A 19,734-nucleotide genomic window follows, 5' to 3' on the forward strand; every position below is an offset into this window, starting at 1 on the left:
ATCTATATTATACAAAATACCAATGCATATCTATGGATACAAGTAGATTGTTACAAAATATCGTTAGAATTTCTGTTTTGCACTGGCAATATAGAAATGAAGTATCAAGCGAGTGAGCAGTTATAAGAGTGAAAGCTTAAACAAATATGCTTAATTAATTTCTCACATGGGCTATGAAAAATAGAAACAAATTGAGCTATAAGTTAAGCAAAAAATGAAAAGTCAAATACTTATGTTTTAATTATGTTATTAAATTATACAAGATCAATAATGATTTAAATCTATATGTAAGTTTTATTCATGCTGCATTATTGATGCAGAAAAAAGATGTATTTTATCAATAGATGTAATTATCAGATTGGTCTCATTTACTCTCTTTTAATAAATTTTTCCTTGGCTTTCACAGATTTTTTACAAGTTTATGTTGGAATGACTTCACTGAAATATTAAAATTGTGCACACATGAAAATTCTTTAAATTATTTGCTTCAGAAATAGTTTCAATTTAGCATCGCAAATCAAATCTAATGCATGTAAATTGAATAAAATGTTTTTAAATTAAAGGTTTCACTGTCTGTGAGTGTTGCCTATTTTCAGTACTTTTTTTGAAAGAGTACCAGGGTACATATAAAGCACATAACAATACAGTGAGGGAGCTCAGCTTGGTCAGATTGCGAAGGAATCTGAAAGGAACTGTAAAAACAGTTTCAGAGAATTGATGAGGAGTAACTCCTCAAAATGTAACTATTCTAAATAATTATCAATTTGATAAGGAAAAGAAAATGTCTAATAATGATATACTAAATTATTTTTTATTCCAAAATAAGAACATGCATTTCTTAGCTATTAAGCATCAAATGATTAAGCAATTTCTTAGTTTAAATAATCATATTCACCACAGATAAATTCTAGTGGTTAGTATTTTATGAACTAAAAGCTTGACTGAACACAAGAAGTAAATCAATTTGATCTTGAATCTTCACTATAAAATAAAAGCCTAATGTTATGACTTCGGTTTTTAAAATTGATATCCATTCAAAACTACAATATAAGATGATTTTTTTTAAAAATATGCATTATATTAAGTGATTTTTTTTTTTAAACTGAATTCAAATTGATTTTTTATTAAAATTTCTATAAATGTCAAAACATTATTTACATTTGTAGAGCAGTAATTTAGACTTGCAGATTTCATGTAACCAGTCATTACAAGCAAGTATTATGAAAGTATGAATCCGAGTTGGCAAGTTTTTGGTTTACTGTTATGTCATAACGGTTTTAACATAACGGTTTTTACTGTTGTGTCATCTTTGGGTGAATTGAAAATAATAAAATGATGAACCTTTAAATAGTACTTAGTTCATTTTATTTCAATTAATTAAAATTTAAATAAAAAGTATTTAAATCTTAAAACATTAATAAACTTAAAACATTAAGCTTGATAGAAAACAAGAAGTAAATCAATTTGATCTTGAATTCTAACTATAAAATATAAACCCAATGTTATGACTTCTGTTTTTAAAATTGATATGCATTTAAAACTTGTGGCGACTCAACTTTATTGTAACCACCATCAAGAACTTTAAATTTTCATTCGGTAGAACAATCTATGCTGTGTCTTTGGCATGATGCGCTGTGCTGATTTATATTCCTCTTCCTTATACTTTAATATTATCGTTGTAAATAAATAATAAAATAATGCAAACTCTAATGATTAGTCTCCTGAAGATTATCCAACCATTACAAATTACTATATAAGATGATTTTTATTAAAAATATGCATTATATTATGTGATTTTTTTTAAATTGAATTTTTATTGATTTTTCATTAAAATTTCTACAAAGGCTAAAATATTATTTTGTAGACCAGTAATTTAGACTTGCAGATTTCATGTAACCAGTCCATACAGGGAAGTATTATGAAAGTATGAATCAGAGTTGGCAAGTTTTTGACACTTAAACAGTTTTTACTGTTGTGTCATCCGTGGGTGAATTGAAAATAATAAATTGATGAACCTTTAAGTAGTATTTTTATTTTATTTCAATGAATTAAAATTTAAATTAAAAGTATTTGAATCTTAAAGCATTGAATTTTTAAAAAAAAAAGTTATAAAAGATATTTGACAAAAAATGGTTTAAGATTATTGATTAAAAAAAATATATGATATTATATTTCACAACTAATTAACAAAAAGTGTGCATACCTAGTCACTATCACATACTTAGACACAATGATCCTGATTACTAATAATGCCATTTTGTAAAAATTTCTGCTGAGTTTTCAATTAAATGAAAGTTTTAAAATTAGATAAAATTGCTATTGAATTCAATTAGTTCATCTTTAGTCAAAAAAGTTTGATAAATATTTGATAGATATAAGATGAGGAAAATAATTGACATTGCTTTAACATTGCCAATAACTGCATCTGTTTTCTAAAAAAAAGATTAAGCAACTTAAAATAGAATAAAATTTAAAAAGCCAGAATTAGTCATTTTTCAACTTTTTTTCATGCCATCAATGAAAGTATCATAGAATTTAAATTTTGAACAGCAGTACTATTAAAAAACAAGAAAAAGCACATAATTAAATTCCATATATTATATTAATATTTTTCAAGAACCTCAGCCTAATTAACCCTAGAATAATGAAAAATAATATACTAATAAAAAATACAGTAAAATAGTGAAAAAATATTCGAGGTAATGTAGAATTATGTTTTTTTTTTCTCTTTTGGTTAAATATTCAATCAATAATTCTTGTGTGTTTACATTATATAATTTATTTGTTATAATAATATAATCAGTGTTACAAAACAGCAGCAGTTTATAAACGTATTCTCTATTTTAAAATTAATAGAGGAGTGAAATTACCCTTTAAAATTATTTCTTTGGATAACACTGCTTATTACTTTCAATGAATGTTTTCAATTCATCACTTTTTTTTTTGCATCTTTTTAAATCTTCAACTTTTCCTCCGATGTTTACGATAAGTTGAAATGCAAATCGTTATTTAACGACGTTATTTTACCTCTCTTAAACTATTGTTGCAACAGTTTTCATACAAACTAGATAACCTAAAAGCCAATAATTCGATTTTGCAATCACTCAAAAAAAAACATTAAAATTGCAAAGAGGCAACATTGTCTTTAATAGTGAACATTTTTTTAAATGTTTTTTGAAGTTTGATAAGTCTTTTTTTTTTCCCTTTTTTTTAATATTTAGAAGAAAAAACTTTCTTCCAAATATCAAACCTATTCTACAATTACAATTTCTTATAATGATACTTTAAATGGAATATTAAATGATTTAATAGAATATTTAAATAGATGATAATTACTTGAAAAAATCAGGTGACACTAAATTATACCTTTCAAAACTTCTAGAATTAAAAAAATTAACAATAGAAATTTGTCTTAATTTTCTACATTTTGTTGTAACAACCCTTTTCATACCTAAAGTCAAAACTTTTTATCAGGATAAAAAAAAATACTTTATTTCATCAGAGAAAATGTGATTTGTAAAAATTCTTAAATATTTGAAAATGAAAAAGAAATTATCACTAAATTCTCCACAATCTCAGTGAGAAAAACCAGAAAAGTGACTTTTTAACAACTGTTGAGTTTAAAACTTATATTAAATATTTTTGAACAGTTTGTGGATTTATAAATTTATTTTTAAAAGAAAACTCTCCAACATGTGAATAGAAATTTACAATGAATAACTCATAAAATTGTTGGATAAATTACAGTTTGCTAAAAGTTGGTTTATTAATAGAAATGTAAAAAAATAATCTGCATTAAAAATATTCTAAATCTATGTTATCTTTATTTCAGAATTGTTTTTTAGACTAATCATACTTAACACTATTTTATTATGAAAATTAGTATAATATTTCTTTATATAATTTAAATTAGAACGCATGACTTGTAGCTGTGATTTTATACAAAGAGAAAATTTTAAATTGCCAAAAAGCAATGTTGTATTTAACATTGGACATTTTCTTCTTCTTTATTTTGAAAATTAATGTCTTTTTTTTTTCTTTTTTTTTTTTTTTTTTCTTTTTTTTTTTTTGATATTTAGAAGAAATACTTGTCCTCTGAATATCAAACCTATTCCACAATTAGAATTCTTTTAATGATACTTTAAACAGAATATTAGATTATTTAATAGAATATTTAAATAGATAAAATAAATGATTTATATTAAATTTAATATTAAAAACTCACATAATCATTGGATAAATTACAATTTGAAAAAAGTTAGTTTATTATTAGAAATGTAAAAAATAATCCACATTAAAAATATTCTAAATTTAAGCAATCTTTATTTAAGAATTGCTTTTACTATTCATACTCAACACTACTCTATTATGAAAACTAGTATAATATTTAGTTTCATAATTTAAATGAGAACACATAACTTGTAGCTGTGATTTTGATTTAAGCATAATTTGTTAATTTAATTCCATGTTAATTATACTCCACAAACTTATCAAATTAGATTTTACGAACCCTTTATATAAAGTAGTGAAAGGGAAGTAGTGATTTCTTACGAAATTCATTAAATTATTTTTTTTACAATTCTAGCTTTTCAGTTTAGTTTTCATTTATTAAGAAAAGATATATTCAATAGCTTTGAAATTACTACTATTATTATGCAAATTAGTATCGATTTCAAAGCTATTATATAGCTATTATACATTATAAAGCTATAGCTTTGAAATTAATACTATTATTTAAATTATATTGAAATATTAATGTTTGATATTTCTTTTTGAAAAACAGTTTCTTCCACTAAGGTTAGAAAAATCTAATCCTTCCTGGGTAGTTTTTTCCATGATTTTTTTTTTTTTTTTTTTTTTTTTGTAGTAGAAGAAACTTACTGTCCCTGATTAGAATATTACACTTTAATTCAAATTAGATCATATAAATGAAACTCTGAGATTTTGTATTAAAAAAGGGTGCTTGATTCATATATTAAAAATAAAAAGGTACACCATGTACAGTTTTTTGAGAAAAGCCTTCAAGTTTCTAGTAAATGTTCCTATCTGGCTTCTTAATGTATCTAGAACCTTAAACTCAGGGAATGTAGGCAAGGTTTTTTTTTTTTTGCTATCAAGGTCGCTAAGCAGATAATAATTATACTCTCAGTGAGAGCATTCTACTTTTACCTGTAAGTTGATGTTAATAATGTAAAATTTGTAAAGTCGCACAGCCACAATGTAAATATTTGGAAACATTTTGTGTGGCAAATAAAAAAATGGAGAAAAAAAAATTTTCAACAAAAAGTATGCACAAAAATAAATAAACATATATTTCTACCAAAAGATATTTTTCTCATTGTACAGGGTTGCCACTTATGTGTGTCTAAGAAAAAATTCCCTGTGTTTTCCGTGCACATATATTAAGAAGAAACACACATTTCCTGTGCTCTTGTGAATCATATTAGTCTGGAAAAACTTGGAGAAATGAGAAATAGCTCAGCATAAAACAAATAATGCTATAATAAATTAAATAATATAATATAGCTGATCTTTAAATATTCCATAGATTGCGCTGAGAGCTCAGCATTTTTTAAAAGACAAAAATTATAAATAAAATTCCCTCTTTTTTTCCCAGTTTGTAACAGAAAAATTCCTTGTATTCCTTTCCAGGTATTTCTCCCAGTGGATTGGCAACCCTGTTGTGGAGGGTTTTAAAGAGATAATTAAAAAATAATTATAAATGTCTTACATTAGCTTGGCTTTCCATGGATCTTGCTTTCCTCAGCCTGCTTTTACAAGCATCCAGATCAAGTCTCTTATTTTCAAGGATTTTTCTCTCCTTCTACACAAAATACAACATCCATTAGAATAAACACAGATAATGGGTGTAGTGCACTACAAAAATATGATTCCAATTCACTACTAGTATATAAGACATGTTAACTCGATTCTATGGTGGGGTACCTTTTCATAGATAACCACTCACTCCCCACATTGGTGACAGAGGTGATGTGAACATGCCTACATTGGCAGAAACGCCCACTACGATTTGAACAAACCTACTTCGATGGATAATCCACACATTGAACAATTGACTCGCTACTTGTGAAGGTGACATTGACCTCCTCACACTGTTGCTTCTCAGTCACCATCACACACGACGTTCGACGTATACACTCAACTACTAAAAGCAACACAAGAGTGACCACGACCGTGAACTTAATGCAGCTCTCACGATCAGCACTCAAAAGTACGGAGATCTTAATACAGCTCTCCCGGCTTCTATTTCCATTTCGACTTATTTATATTAAAGTATTTTTCTTTAAGTGTTTTGTTAAAATTTGCTTTAATTAATTAAATCAGGGTGTGTAGCCAAATCTATCAACAAAAAATGAGCACCTTTTAAGCACTCAAAAAATATTTGAAAGCACTATACATTAACAAAATGTAAAATAATTTTCAAAAACTTTACATGATCATAATAAAATAACTAATTTCTGATAAAAAAAACTCTTTTCTATATTATATTAGCCATTATAAAATATTAGCCATTACATTTTTCCATTATATTTTTCGCCATTATATTTTGCCATTCCAATTAGTCATTATATTTTTCGGTTCAATATCAGAGTGTGAAAAATGAAGCCTGAAACTGAGAACATCTTGCAAACAAAATGCAACAGAGTTACACATGAGAGTGCAATAATCTCACCGAACCCAGCTCAGTAGATGCTCATGCGAACTGGTAAATATTTCATCAAACATGTAAAATGATTAGCGTTTTTATACGCTATGAACTGACGGTATGCCGAAATAAATTGTTGAATGAATTGTGAAAACGTAAAATAGAACAATGTGAAAAGCACGCTTTTGCATAATACATGGCGAAAATCGACATGGTAAAGAAAAAATATCTCCTTTTTGAAAAAGAAAAATTAAGCACTTTTTAAAAACACCCAAGGAAAAAGCACCTTTAAGGGCTTTTAAAAAACGAATATCGAAAATAAGCACCTTTAAGCACTTTTTAAAAACACTATGCACCATGTTAATACTTTGATTCCATTTTTAAAATACTAACAGATGTAGCATAAAAGACATTTTGGTGTCAAAAACTATAAAAGAAAGTAGAAATTGAAAAATGGAAACATATTTATTGCAAAGTAATAACAATATTAACTTAAAATAAGGTTACCATAATTTTGAACCATAATTTTTTTACCATAAATGTGTGATTTTTGACCATAATTTACCATAATTTGTGATTTCAATATCATCAACATATCATTAAAAGACATTGAAATAAGAAACGTATTAGAAAATTAAAATATAAAAAATACCATCTGTCAATTGCAGTCTTAGAGTCAAATTCTATAATTCACCAACTATGGTACACTAGAGTCAAACTCTGTTATCTTAAAGCTAGCCCTAAATGTTTGTTCACCAATAGCAAGATGGTGAATGGAAATTTTGTACCTTGGCCTACATAAATATTGAACAATTGCTTATACATGTAATAATTGCATAATAATTTAAATTATTTATCTAAAAGCTTTTCAATTAATTTTTAAGTGCTATGAATTAACTTACATCTTTATAAATATTGAAAAATAAGAAGGATTATTTAGAAAATATCCCTTTTCAAGTAGGCAATAGTAGATAATTAGAAAATATTATGAGAGGGAGAGGAGGTAAACACACTCTTTACATTCCCTAGTAATTCACCAACGTGGATTTTCATTTTATTGCTTATAGAATGTATAAAATTGATTAAAAATAAATACAATTAATATCTATTTCTTCGTTTTTTTTTTTTCAAATCCCTGGTTACAATTAAATATTGATAATTTTTAAAAATTAATAAATTGTGCAAGCGTAGATGGGTGAAAAAAGAACTTAGAAGTATTATTTTAGAAGTATTGAGTCAGGATAACACAATGTTAATAATGAATGTAATAAGAAATATGACACAATGTTGATAATGTGTTTGATATAAAGATTTAAATGTTTGAAAGTTTTATATTTTTTTAAACTGTACATGAATATAAAAATGATTAAAAATAAATACAATTAATATCTATTTCTTTTTCTTATTTCAAATCCCTGGTTACAATTAAATATTGATAATTTTCAAAAATTAATAAAACTGTGCAACCGTATATGGGTGAAAAAAAGAACTTAGAAAGAAGTATTATTTTAGAAGCATTGAATCAGAATAACACAATGTTAATTATGAATAATGAATGTAATAAGAAATATTTTTTCAAATCCCTGATACAATTAAATATTGATGATCTTTAAAAATTAATAAATTCTGTAACTGTAGATGGGTGAAAAAAGAACTAGATAAATAATGTGCTTGGTATAAAGATTTAAATGTTTGAGAGTTTTGTAATTTTTGAAACTGTATATGAATAGGATCTGTAAAATCTAACTACCGTATTTTTCGGCGAAAGCGCCGCTTCGTCGCAAGTGCCGCACATCGATAAAAATGAAATTTTTTAACAAAAATTATAGTAAGCACCGCAAAGGTGCTACGCCTCGCATATCAGCATCCTTATAGAAGAGACCTTTAAATTACCTTATAAAATATCAATATAATGAAAAATAAACTTTTTAGCAACAAAAAAAAGCAACAAAACAAGATAAAAGTTTTCTTACCCGTTGGCACCGCGCCAAAAAAATAAGTACAACAAATAAGTCTGAAAATAATGCTAAGTACAACAAAATATTTTTAGATTCATCAAATAACATCTAATATATATAATTCTCTTATGTGGCTCCCAAATTATGGCTGTATTTCTTTTCCGCCGGTGGCAACGTCTGCTTTGTTTCGTTTACGTTACTATTTCTCTTACACAGCGACAAAAAAAAGCCTCATTACAACTCCCCGAATGGCAACGGTAAAAAATCGACCAATGATTCCCGCTAAAAATGTCACATGCCAAATCTAGCTGAGGTGGCTCAACATATAGCACTTTTAAAAACAGAAACTGAAATAACCAGAGAACATCAGCTGCGGCAATCTCACATACTATTAAGCTAGGCAGAAGTGAGTAGTCTTTGTCGATAGATCTCTATTTTAGTATTTTGTCTAAAGCGCTTTTTTTCACGAATTTATTTGACGATTTTTCATTTATATCACGAATTATACTATAGCACATTTCTAATAGGCTTAACGAATTACATGTCATTTATTTAAATTCAAATTTATTTTTATGACTTAGTATTAACTAAAAAGATGTAATTTTTTTTAAAAAAAAGTTTTTATATGGATTTGAATGATTGTTTTGAATTGAGCAGCCCACTATTAATTCTTAATTATTTGGGGGGGGAGAATAGCCTTAAATGCGTTAACAAAGAGTTCACATGAAAAAAGTTTTCTCTTTCAGCAAAAAAGAATGTAAAATAAAGTTGTTCTTACCATTTGGCACCGTGCCAAAAAATAAAGTTATGTACAATAAATAATTCTGAAAATAATGTTAAGTTACAACAAAATATTTTTAAATACATCAAATAATGTAATTTCTAAATTATTTGGGGGGGAGAGAATATCCTAAAATGCGTTAACAAAGAGTTCACATAATAAAAATTTTCTCCTTCAGCAAAAAAAAAAAAAAGCAACAAAACGGTATAAAATATAGTTGTTCTTATTAGTTGGCATCGTGCCAAAAAAACAGAAGAGCAAATAATTAACTGCAAAAAATATTTATATGCTCATCGGTGCTGATAAAAAAACAGAAGAAAAAGGTTGGAGAAGCTCAAATTTTAGAAAAGTAAATAATTCTTCTATTAACAAAAATAATTCAACCATATTTAGCGGAAGAATAAACGCTGAGACTGATCACATAAATCTGCAAAACAATGTAATAAGAAAAATAAAATGAAAAATTTTAAGCAAAGAATTTATTAAAAAAGAGATTTAGAAAAGATTAACAATTCATTTCAGTTAACAATTTCATGAAAAAAATATATAGCAATGTAGAAATTGAGTATTTAAAATCCTTCAAAGTCACTTTCATCACTATCGGAGTTAAAAAGGTTAAATATTTCATCATTTGCCGTGCATTCATCAACATTAGAGGAGTCCTCATCGGAGTCATTGCTATCGGAGTCATCCCCGAGCTTAATGATCCCGGCCTTCGCAAATGCCCGAGTGATTGTTTTTGCGAGTACCGCAGCCTAAGAATCTACTACCCACTTTGTTATCATTTCATAGCTAGCTCGCTTCATCTTTCCGCTAGCGCAGTGGTCGGCAAATTTATTAGCCAAAGAGCCAAATATGAACATTACAACAATTTTTTAAAAAATTGGGAGCCAAATCTGCTTGTTTAGTAAACTTTTATTGCGCTAAATAAGTAGTACACTAAATAAAACTAAATTTCATACTTAATAAATATTTATTAATGCAAACAATGTGCTTGCATCTCCTTGGAAAGTTTGAATATGTCAGGTTTGTATGTTGTTGTTTTTAATTTTAAGCGTGATTCCAAGTTCTCATCAATAAGACGACTTCTCAGTTTCCTCTTGATAATGTTCATGCTTGAAAAAGATTGTTCGCATACATATGTAGAACCGAAAAGGGAAAGAACAGCAAACGCGAGATTTTTCAGCTGATCATAAGAGTCAGGAATACTATTCCAGGGTTCCCACTCTATGATGAGATTGAAACTCAAGGACTTTCCAGGACTTTTCAAGGACCTCAACAAAATTTTCAAGGACCTTAATCTAAGACCAATTTTAAAAATTATTCTCTTCTATTTTACTAGAAGCAACAATGCTTGTTGTGGCAATAATTAATTTCAAATATAATATCTAAATGCTTTGCCTATATAGAGAGAAGAGAGTATATGTATTATGGACTAAAATTTATATTTTTTTAAAAACAACCCTACTGGTTTTACATATTAATTCACAAAATCATTTTCAGCACAATCTATAACTATTGGTAATGAGGTGTTAATGGTGAAATCCTTTAATCCTGTGTATTTCCATGTGAAGGCTGCATGAAAGACAGAGCTAAATCTTAGGTATTCCATATTCCATGACTATTCCATAACCCCCTCCTCTCCTCTATTAAACATCGTTTCTGAAATTATTCATCCATAATTTACACAATCTTCTCTAAATGTTATGCAGCAACAATTCTTTCTGAAAATAAAAATTAGAAGGAACATATCCCATTTTCACCATGTTTAAAAGTATTATTCGTTATGTGTAATCCACAATTGCCAATGAATATGACCTGGTGGGAATATTTCTCTTTTAATTCACACTGAAGCTTCTAATAGGATTTCCAATTGACATAGGGTCCATCCATGGATAATTGAAGTATTTTAGAGAGCTTTTAACCATCATCCATGCATTTGTAAAAAGAGGACAAAATCTTTTCTGCAGTTCCATGACCCATAAATTGGGAGGTAAGATACTTAGTGCAAACTTTATTATCAATTCCTTACCATAATGTCCATCTGCTTAGATTGTAGAGACTGATTTAACGTCTCATCAAAGAGTACAGTGTGGCAATCAACATTCTTCAGCTCATTTATAAGAATCCCTTTGAAGTATAGTGCCAATCCAAAGGAGCCCAAATAGGCTCACTTTGTGGCACTACAAAAAAAATTGTCTCGCTATACAGCTATCAGCAAACATTTTGGAGAACAATTTACTAATCCCTTCACAGGAGTTACATGAATAATTACTAGTGATGCACTTCAGGCTTCAGAGAATTTCAGCATCAAGCAGATTCCTTTTGACCAGATAAGAAGACAATGTTACCTCGGCCACTAAAGTTTCTGTTCCACATGGGGCACACGATGTTGAAGGAGTATTTATACCAGATGAATTAGATGTTGATGTCTTTGGAAAAAGAGAACTCAGGGCATGAGACTGCTTTTTTGTTTTACCTTTCTTTCATGTGTGATTTCAGAGCAGATTCTTCCATTTTCGCGATATCGATCTCCTTCATGTATAATCGGCACTTGGCTCTGAACTTCTTTTCGGGCATTGATAAAATCCATTCTTTATAAGCTTGATTATCCATCCATTGGGGATTAAAATAGCACTTCCCAGGCATAACTAGTCTAAACTGCATAACACAAATACGAAGTCGTGCCTTTGCGAATACGCTTTACAATAACATTTTGAAATGACGCAAACGTAAGGACAAGTGCGGATGGTAAAACGGCAAATTTATTGAAAACTACAAGGTACATATTGTTACGAAATTCGAGAGTATTCCAGTTTCGATAAGAAAAAAGAAGATCTAAGCATATGCGACAGAAGATGAAGTGGAGTCTCGCCCCAAACGCATTGATTGTCTGCTGTGCTCCGCGCGCTTGGCAGACACCAAGACGCTAGGCCCGGTTAGAAACGGTGGCGTTAAAAACCACGTGAGAGAGCTCGGGAATAAAACAGAAAGAACGAGAAAGATCCGCGGGTGTTTTATAAAAAGGGCCGTCGGCAGTATTGGACAAATTCAAGGACCTATCAAGTTTTTCAGGGATCTAAGACGTTTTTCAAGCACTTTCAAGGACCTAAATTTAGCAAAAAAGAATTCAAGGACTTTCAAGGACTCTCAAGGACCGTGGGAACCCTGTATTCCAAGCATTGAAAATGATCTTCCTTCTCCAGGTGATTTAAAGCAGACCACTTGTGCTGTGAACTAAGATCAAATTTTTTCTTCTCCAATATTTCCAATTCAACACAAAGACGTTCGAATTTAGAGTGCCATCTCCTTGTTTTTTAAATCCAGCAATTGTATTTCAAAGCTACAAATGTCAATTTCAAAAAGAGAAAATTTCAACTCTGTTTCCGTAGCATTAAAAGGATTTTTGACAAATGCTAAAGTTGCTCTGCTGTTTTCAAATTCCTGAAACCTGCTGAGAAATGCTTCCCTCATATTTAAAATTATTGTTTTAAAATGGTGTTTATTGATAGAGGAATTATTCTCTTTGCGATGCTTCAGCAGGCTCGGAAAGTGAAACAATGTCTCCCTTTCAAAATCCTGAGCAAAAATGGATAAATTGTTTTCAAATGTTATTACTTCTTCTAACATCGAAAAAATTAAGTTTCCTTTCCCTTGTAGTTTACGATTAAGCTGATTTAGATGAGACATAACGTCTACCATGAAATAAAAGTTTTGGATCCACTGATCGTCTGTTAGTTCTGGATAGGAGAAATGCTTTAATTTCCGGAAAAAGGGACGCAAAACGTTTTAAAACGTTCCCTCTTGATAACCAACGTACCTTGCTATGAAGGAAAAGATCAGCGTACTCACTCTCCATTTCAAATAAAAAACTCTTTGAATTGGCGATGATTAGGAGCTTTAGCTAAAATAGAATTGATAATGGTAATCACTAATTCCATAACTTTACAAATTTCATCCGAAAATGTTTGCGTAATAAGCCCTTCTTGGTGAATGATACAATGGTAAACAAGTATCTCCTGATTAATTTTTTCTTTCAAAATAGCAACAAACCCTTTTCTTACACCGGTCATACTTTGGCCCCATCTGTTGAAATCGACACAATTTTATCGAGGGGAATATGATGTTTATCCATACACTCAATTACAGCATTTGCTATATCTTCTCCAAGCGTCTGACCTTTGAGTTGCAATAATCGTAAAATTTCTTCTTTAGGGCCTGAACGAAACATAAACCTTACAAAAAGTGAAACTTGCACTGTATCATTTATGTCACAAGACTCGTCAACTGCTATTGATAAAGCCGAAACCAATTTCAGATCTTCGATATGTTGGGTGGTTATATTCGAACACATTTTAATTGCTCAATCTTTAGTGGTTTTGGCAGACAATGGTACCTCTTTAATTCTTTCCAGAATATCTGCTTTGTTCTTAAAATCCCGAAATAGCCCTTCGGATTAATTTATCAAATTAAGATGTAATTTTTTTCTTACCAAGTTTTTTTAATGAAAATATTATTGTGTTTTCCGTGGATATTTGTGCCAGAGCCGCCCTTAAGGAGCAAAAGAGCCACATGCGGCTCTGGAGCCGCACTTTGCAGACCACTGCGCTAGCGGTATATGTATGAAGCCCTTCTTCCTCACACATCCATTTCTCCCATATTTTACGAACTTCATTTTTAAACACCCAGTTTACTGTGATATCAAGGGGTTGCAATTTTTTTGCCAACCCCCCTCGGATGATGGCTATATCAGTCAACAGTTTATCAAATTTTTTTTCATTGTTTCCACCCTATAAGCAGTCAGTGAGTCCATGATGAGTAATGACTTTGGTGAAAAAAAGGAGCCCTTTCGGAGTCTATAAACAACATCTAACCACTGCAACATCATATTTTCATTCCTCCACCCCTTTTCGTTAGCATAAACAGCTATTTCCTTAGGGAAATTGCCCTTTGGAATAGTTTTTCGTTTAAAGATAACGAGGGGTTTCAGTTTCTCCCCGCTGGCTGAGCAGGCCAACACACAAGTGAAGCTCGATTTCTCGTGGTCTGTTGTTTCAATTGAAACAGTTTGCTTGCCTGTTTTGCTGACAGTGCGTGAAGGGGGACAATCAAATGTAAGAGGCACTTCATCCATGTATATTATTTGATTAGGAGTGAGGTTAGACCCCCTCACAATATTTTGTACAAAATCTACGAAGTTGTCTCTTTGTATTTCCTAGTCAACGGGCAAAGATTGCCCCACTGTTGTCCTTGCTCTTATGGACAAATTCCGGCGCTTCATGAAGCGAAAACACCATGAAGGGTAGGCAGTAAATGCGGAGATACCCATATTTTGAGCAATTAATTTTGCCCGCAGTCTCATCCTAACGGTTGAAACCACATGCCCTTTTTCTCTTTCACTTAGCACCCATTCCTTCAGTTTGTGTTCCAGTTCTGGATACTTGGTAATTCCGCTTCTCCTGGCTCTTTTATTTCTAGGCATTTTTTCTATAATTGGCTTTTCTTTTCTCCATCGACGGATGCAGCGTTCCTCTATCTCAAACTCTCGGCCCGCTGCTCGATTGCCAATTTCTTCAGCTCGTTTAATAACAGACAGCTTTAAGCTGGCAGTGCAACTCCTATTCTTTCTTGAAGCCATTACGTTGATGAAGAAAGTAAATGTTAACAGGGATAGTATGAGGAAAAATAATAACGAAACAACTAATAATAACTAATAACAGGAATAAGAAATAACTAAGCGTGTATCAAAAAAAAATTCTCAAGAAGGAATGAGCTGAGCGGAAACGATTTTTACTTTCACAATCTTCGGGGGTGGAATTTTAGTGAGTAGAATGCCCTCTCGTTCAATGGAAATTACACAATATGACTCAGCTTGAAAAGAGAGGAGTAAAAACTTTAAAAGAGGATGTACCCAACCTCTTCCGCTTATCATTTCTACTGAAGCTGCTTAGGAGGAATCAATCAGTTATTTTTAAAGGGGTTGGGGAAAGGAAAAGGGGATACTTCCTTATCTTTTCGCTCCAATTACAATTGCCAAGGCGCGAAGCGGATTTCTAGCTTATGATCTTTCTTAAAGTTGGGGGTGGATACAAGTTAGCAGGAATGAGAGTAGTAAAAAAGAGGAAATCCAAGAATGAATATACAGTGGGACTTCTATTTAACGCACTTCCATTTTACGATTTTTTTCGAGGAACTAAGAACATTTTGAACATTTCTTCATAAATAACTTTCAAATAGCAAAGTGAATTTTCGATTTAACGAACTTTTCTTTAAAATCCATCCCTATTTCCCAAAATATTTCAGAACATTTCAAAATTGTTAGCGCATTTTATGGGGAAAATGATCTTGAATTGATTTTCAAAGCCACTTAACTTTTGAAGAAAGCAGTAAATTCCCTTTCCCTTTTTGTTTTCATTTCGAACGAAAAACTTGGACAAAATTAACGAATTTTATCAGTAGCAGTTAAACTTAAGAACGAATGTGGTAATGTACCATGTTTAAAATTACTTTTATAATAAATGCAGCTATAATTTTATACATAAATTTAGATTCTTTTTCTTTTTTACTTGAAAATGTATGTAGCGTGATAGTGTAACACTGGATAATGTTTTGCTCTATTCTTGCTTTCCATGCAGATTTCTTTTATGGTAAATATTTATAAAATAAATAGTAGATACTAGTTTACAAGATAAAGGTGTATCAATTGCTATTTTAATTATGTCTAGGGCTTAAGAATTTAAAACTTGTTTTGTGTTGTTTAAGTATTTCAAAAGGTGATTTAGTGAATTTTCCATACAACGAACTTATTATCGGGATTTAAAAACTTCGGTAAATAGAGGTCCAACTGTGTTTTTATATATATATACAGAATATCCAAAAATTTGACCAAAAAAGTGCGACTTTTAAACTATGTGAATATAAATTCTGATGATTAATTTTAAACTTAACAAATATAAATCCTGATGCGTGGATTTTAAATCTTGTGAATATGAAACTCTATATTAGAGTTCAAAAGTACGAAAATACAATAAATCATGATGTCATTTTTAGATAGCGTAAATAAGAATCATGATGCATAATTTTTATCAGCTAAATATGAAAATCGATCTTTGGTAATAAAATCGCGATTTTTGAAAATGCACAAATACATATCGCGATATTGGATTTTTAAATCTCGTAAATAAGATTAGCAATGTACGATATTTAAATTGCGTGAATAAGAATCACAACTTTTAAATCAGGTAAATACGAAAATCGATGTTTGATATTAAAATCGCGTGAATAAGATCCAGATATTAGCAGATTCTGGGCTTGGGATTTCTAAAAGGCTTGTTTGTATTGTTTTCGTTTAACCTTAATAAAAATTTACAAAATTGGCAAATAAATATTTTCACCGCAAATCCACCGCTATTTTTTTATTTATTATTATTATTTCGTTTGCTTCTTGTCAATAAACAGGAAGCAGCGACGCCTGAATTACGAAAGTACAAGCTATCTGGCGGCCGGGGGCAATAATGCAGAAAATCTTATTTTCTGTGCTTAAAAGTGGAGAAAATAACTAAAATAAGAAAAATGGCGCAGGGTTTGCAGCTAAGTTGCTTGAATTTTTTGTTTATCTTCGAAAAAAATTATTTTATTTTAACCACTTAATTTTCAGAAAAAGCAGAATATTTATAAAATTAAAAAAAAACGAAAATTTTAGAGAATCAGAGTTTTTGATTTAAAAAAAAAACTTTAATTTGTTAGACAAAAGCGGAAATCCGCTAAAAAAGCAGAAAAATCTCATCCTTGAAGATACATACCTTTTATTTATTTAATTTTTTTTTTTTTGCGATGTTTTTTTTATAATATATAAAATCTATTAGATATACATAAAATCTATAGTATATATAAAAATCTATTGATGGTGTCGTAGTTTTCCATTGTTGTCAGCGTACTTTTTTATTGGTTGGAAAATTCACATGGTAGGATCCAGTTTTCCCACAATAATTTTCATATTAGTTTGGTTGCCATCAGCATAAAATTAATATAAGTCATAAAAGTATATATGTTCACTAATAGATCTTAATAGTATCATAAGGGAAATATTTGGTGGCTGGACAAGTGTTCTTTTTACTACATATATCTTTAGTTGAATTATTTCAACTGTTGCCAAGAAACAGCAATTAATGCGAACCAATCATTAGGGTTGGATTAGCTCTCCTAGTTGAGTAAAAATATACACAATTAATATCTTTTTCTTTTTATTTTATTTTTTAAATCCCTGGTTACAATTAAATATTAATAATTCTTTTAAAATAAATAAATTGTGCAACTGTTGATGGGTAATAAAAGAAATTAGGAAGTATTATTTTAGAAGCATTGAGTCAAGATGACGCAATGAAAATAATAAATAATAAATGTAATAAGAAATATTACACAATGTTAATGTATTTGATATAAAGATTTAAAAATTTGATATAAAGATTTAAAAAAATTTGAAATTGTATATTAATAGAATATGTAAAATTGATTAAAAATAAACACAATTAATATCTATTTCCTTCTTTTTTTAAATCCTTGGTTACAATTAAATATTAATAATCTTTTAAAATTAATAAATTGTGCAACCATAGATGGGTAAAAAAAGAACTTAGAAGTATTATTTTAGAAGTATTGAGTCAAGATGACACAATGTTAATAATAAATAATAAATGTAATAAGAAACATTACACAATGATAATGTGCTTGATATACATGTTTGAAAACTTGAAAGTTTTATAATTTTTAAAATTGTATAAGAATATAATCTGTAAAATTGATTAAGAATAAACAAAATTAATATATATTTCTTTCTTTTTTTTAAATCCTCGGTTACAATTAAATATTAATAATCTTTTAAAATTAATAAACTGTGCAACCATAGATGGGATAAAAATGAACTTAATAACCTGTTGGAGAATTTTTTCAGGCTTTCTGCAACAGAACTATCTAGCTCTAATATCTTTCTGAAAGAACCCTGCTGCACCCATGAACGCAACAAAAAGTGATTATTTTAATAGGCAATTCAAATTTTACGTGCATAATTACTGCATTAAAGAAAACCGAAATTTTTTTCTTTCTAAAAGGAAAAAAACTTTCTGCAAGAACTCTGTTTACATTAGGAATGAGTGATAAGGATTGAGTCAGGATTGAAATGAAACAGAGACACACTTACGACAATAGTCTTCATATCCCCTTCCAAAAACCTCTTGAGTGGACTCACAAATGTTGTCATGGATGCACGAACAAACTCCCTCTCTGCAGCCCCAAGTCTTTGCTGAGCTTGTCCAATCTTTATTAAAGCTGTACCTGTTCATACAGATGCAAATGATTATTTATTTCACAATAAAAATATTTCAAAGAATATTAAAAAGGAAAGAGACAATTTAAAGTCAGTTCCTACTTTGGTCAACAAAGAAAAATTTTATTTTAGTAACTTTTTATTAAATAATTGCAACTTTTTCTCCCATAAAAAACTAATATTAATTAATTAAATTTAATGAATGAATTAATATTTGAAAAAAAACTGTTATTAACATCAAGTGTCATCTACTACAAGTTTAAACAGAAATGTATTTGAACTTGAGTGGATGAATATAAAGTATTTTATTAACAATTGAAATTTTGAACAAGATATATAAATATATAGAGAGCGAGTGTGAACTAATAGCAGGAATTTTAAAAAAAAGATGTATAAAAAAGATATATAAAAAGATGATGGTTTTTTATATACAAGATATATAAAAAACCAACACAAAAATGTGGATTTATTGTTTCTTAAGAGACACAAAAATAAAATTTTAAGATAAAGTATTTTGTGAAACCGTTTTTCCTAAAGTTGAATTTGAGAAGGAACCGCTAAACGGTAGTAAATTCAGCCTGGACAAACCCCTGAGTAGGAATTAATAGAATGAAAAAACAAGACGTGTGGTACCAGAAAACTATAAAAGTATAAATTTGGTGAATGGTCTTTATTGAATTTATCTGAAACAGAGAATATAAAATTAAATATTTAAATGTGGGCAATAAACTATTGTTTTGTTCAAATAGAGCTAAAAGTTAAAAATTATCACTGGTGTTATCTTTAAAATATGTGAAAAACTGAATCGCTTATAGTAAAATTTAAAACAATGACTAACGCATAACCAATCGGAAAATTCCATTTCGTTTTTCACTCATCCCTATTTAATTAATGAATTAATATTTCAAAAAAAACTGTATTCACATCAAGTGTCATCCACTACAAGTTGAAAAAAATGTATTTGAACTTGAGAGGATGAAAAGAAATATTTTATTAACAATTGAAA

At 29.3% G+C, this 19,734-nt stretch overlaps 1 protein-coding gene across 2 annotated transcripts in view; it reads right to left on the reverse strand.

Annotated features, from left to right (window-relative positions):
* The window catches only part of EndoB (SH3 domain containing GRB2 like, endophilin-B), a 47,598-nt gene that overhangs the window by 15,406 nt on the left and 12,458 nt on the right, over nt 1–19,734 (reverse strand). For both annotated transcript variants that reach the window (XM_016064338.4, XM_016064337.4), the window contains exons 4-5: nt 18,603–18,736; nt 5,732–5,824 (exon numbers count right to left, since the gene is read on the reverse strand). In XM_016064338.4, the coding sequence (XP_015919824.1) occupies nt 5,732–5,824; nt 18,603–18,736 (227 nt within the window). The remainder of the gene's footprint in view (nt 1–5,731; nt 5,825–18,602; nt 18,737–19,734) is intronic.

Source organism: Parasteatoda tepidariorum, chromosome 7 (assembly GCF_982258835.1).
Source record: "Parasteatoda tepidariorum strain Cologne lab strain chromosome 7, Ptep-v5.0, whole genome shotgun sequence".
Lineage (NCBI taxonomy): Eukaryota > Metazoa > Arthropoda > Arachnida > Araneae > Theridiidae > Parasteatoda > Parasteatoda tepidariorum.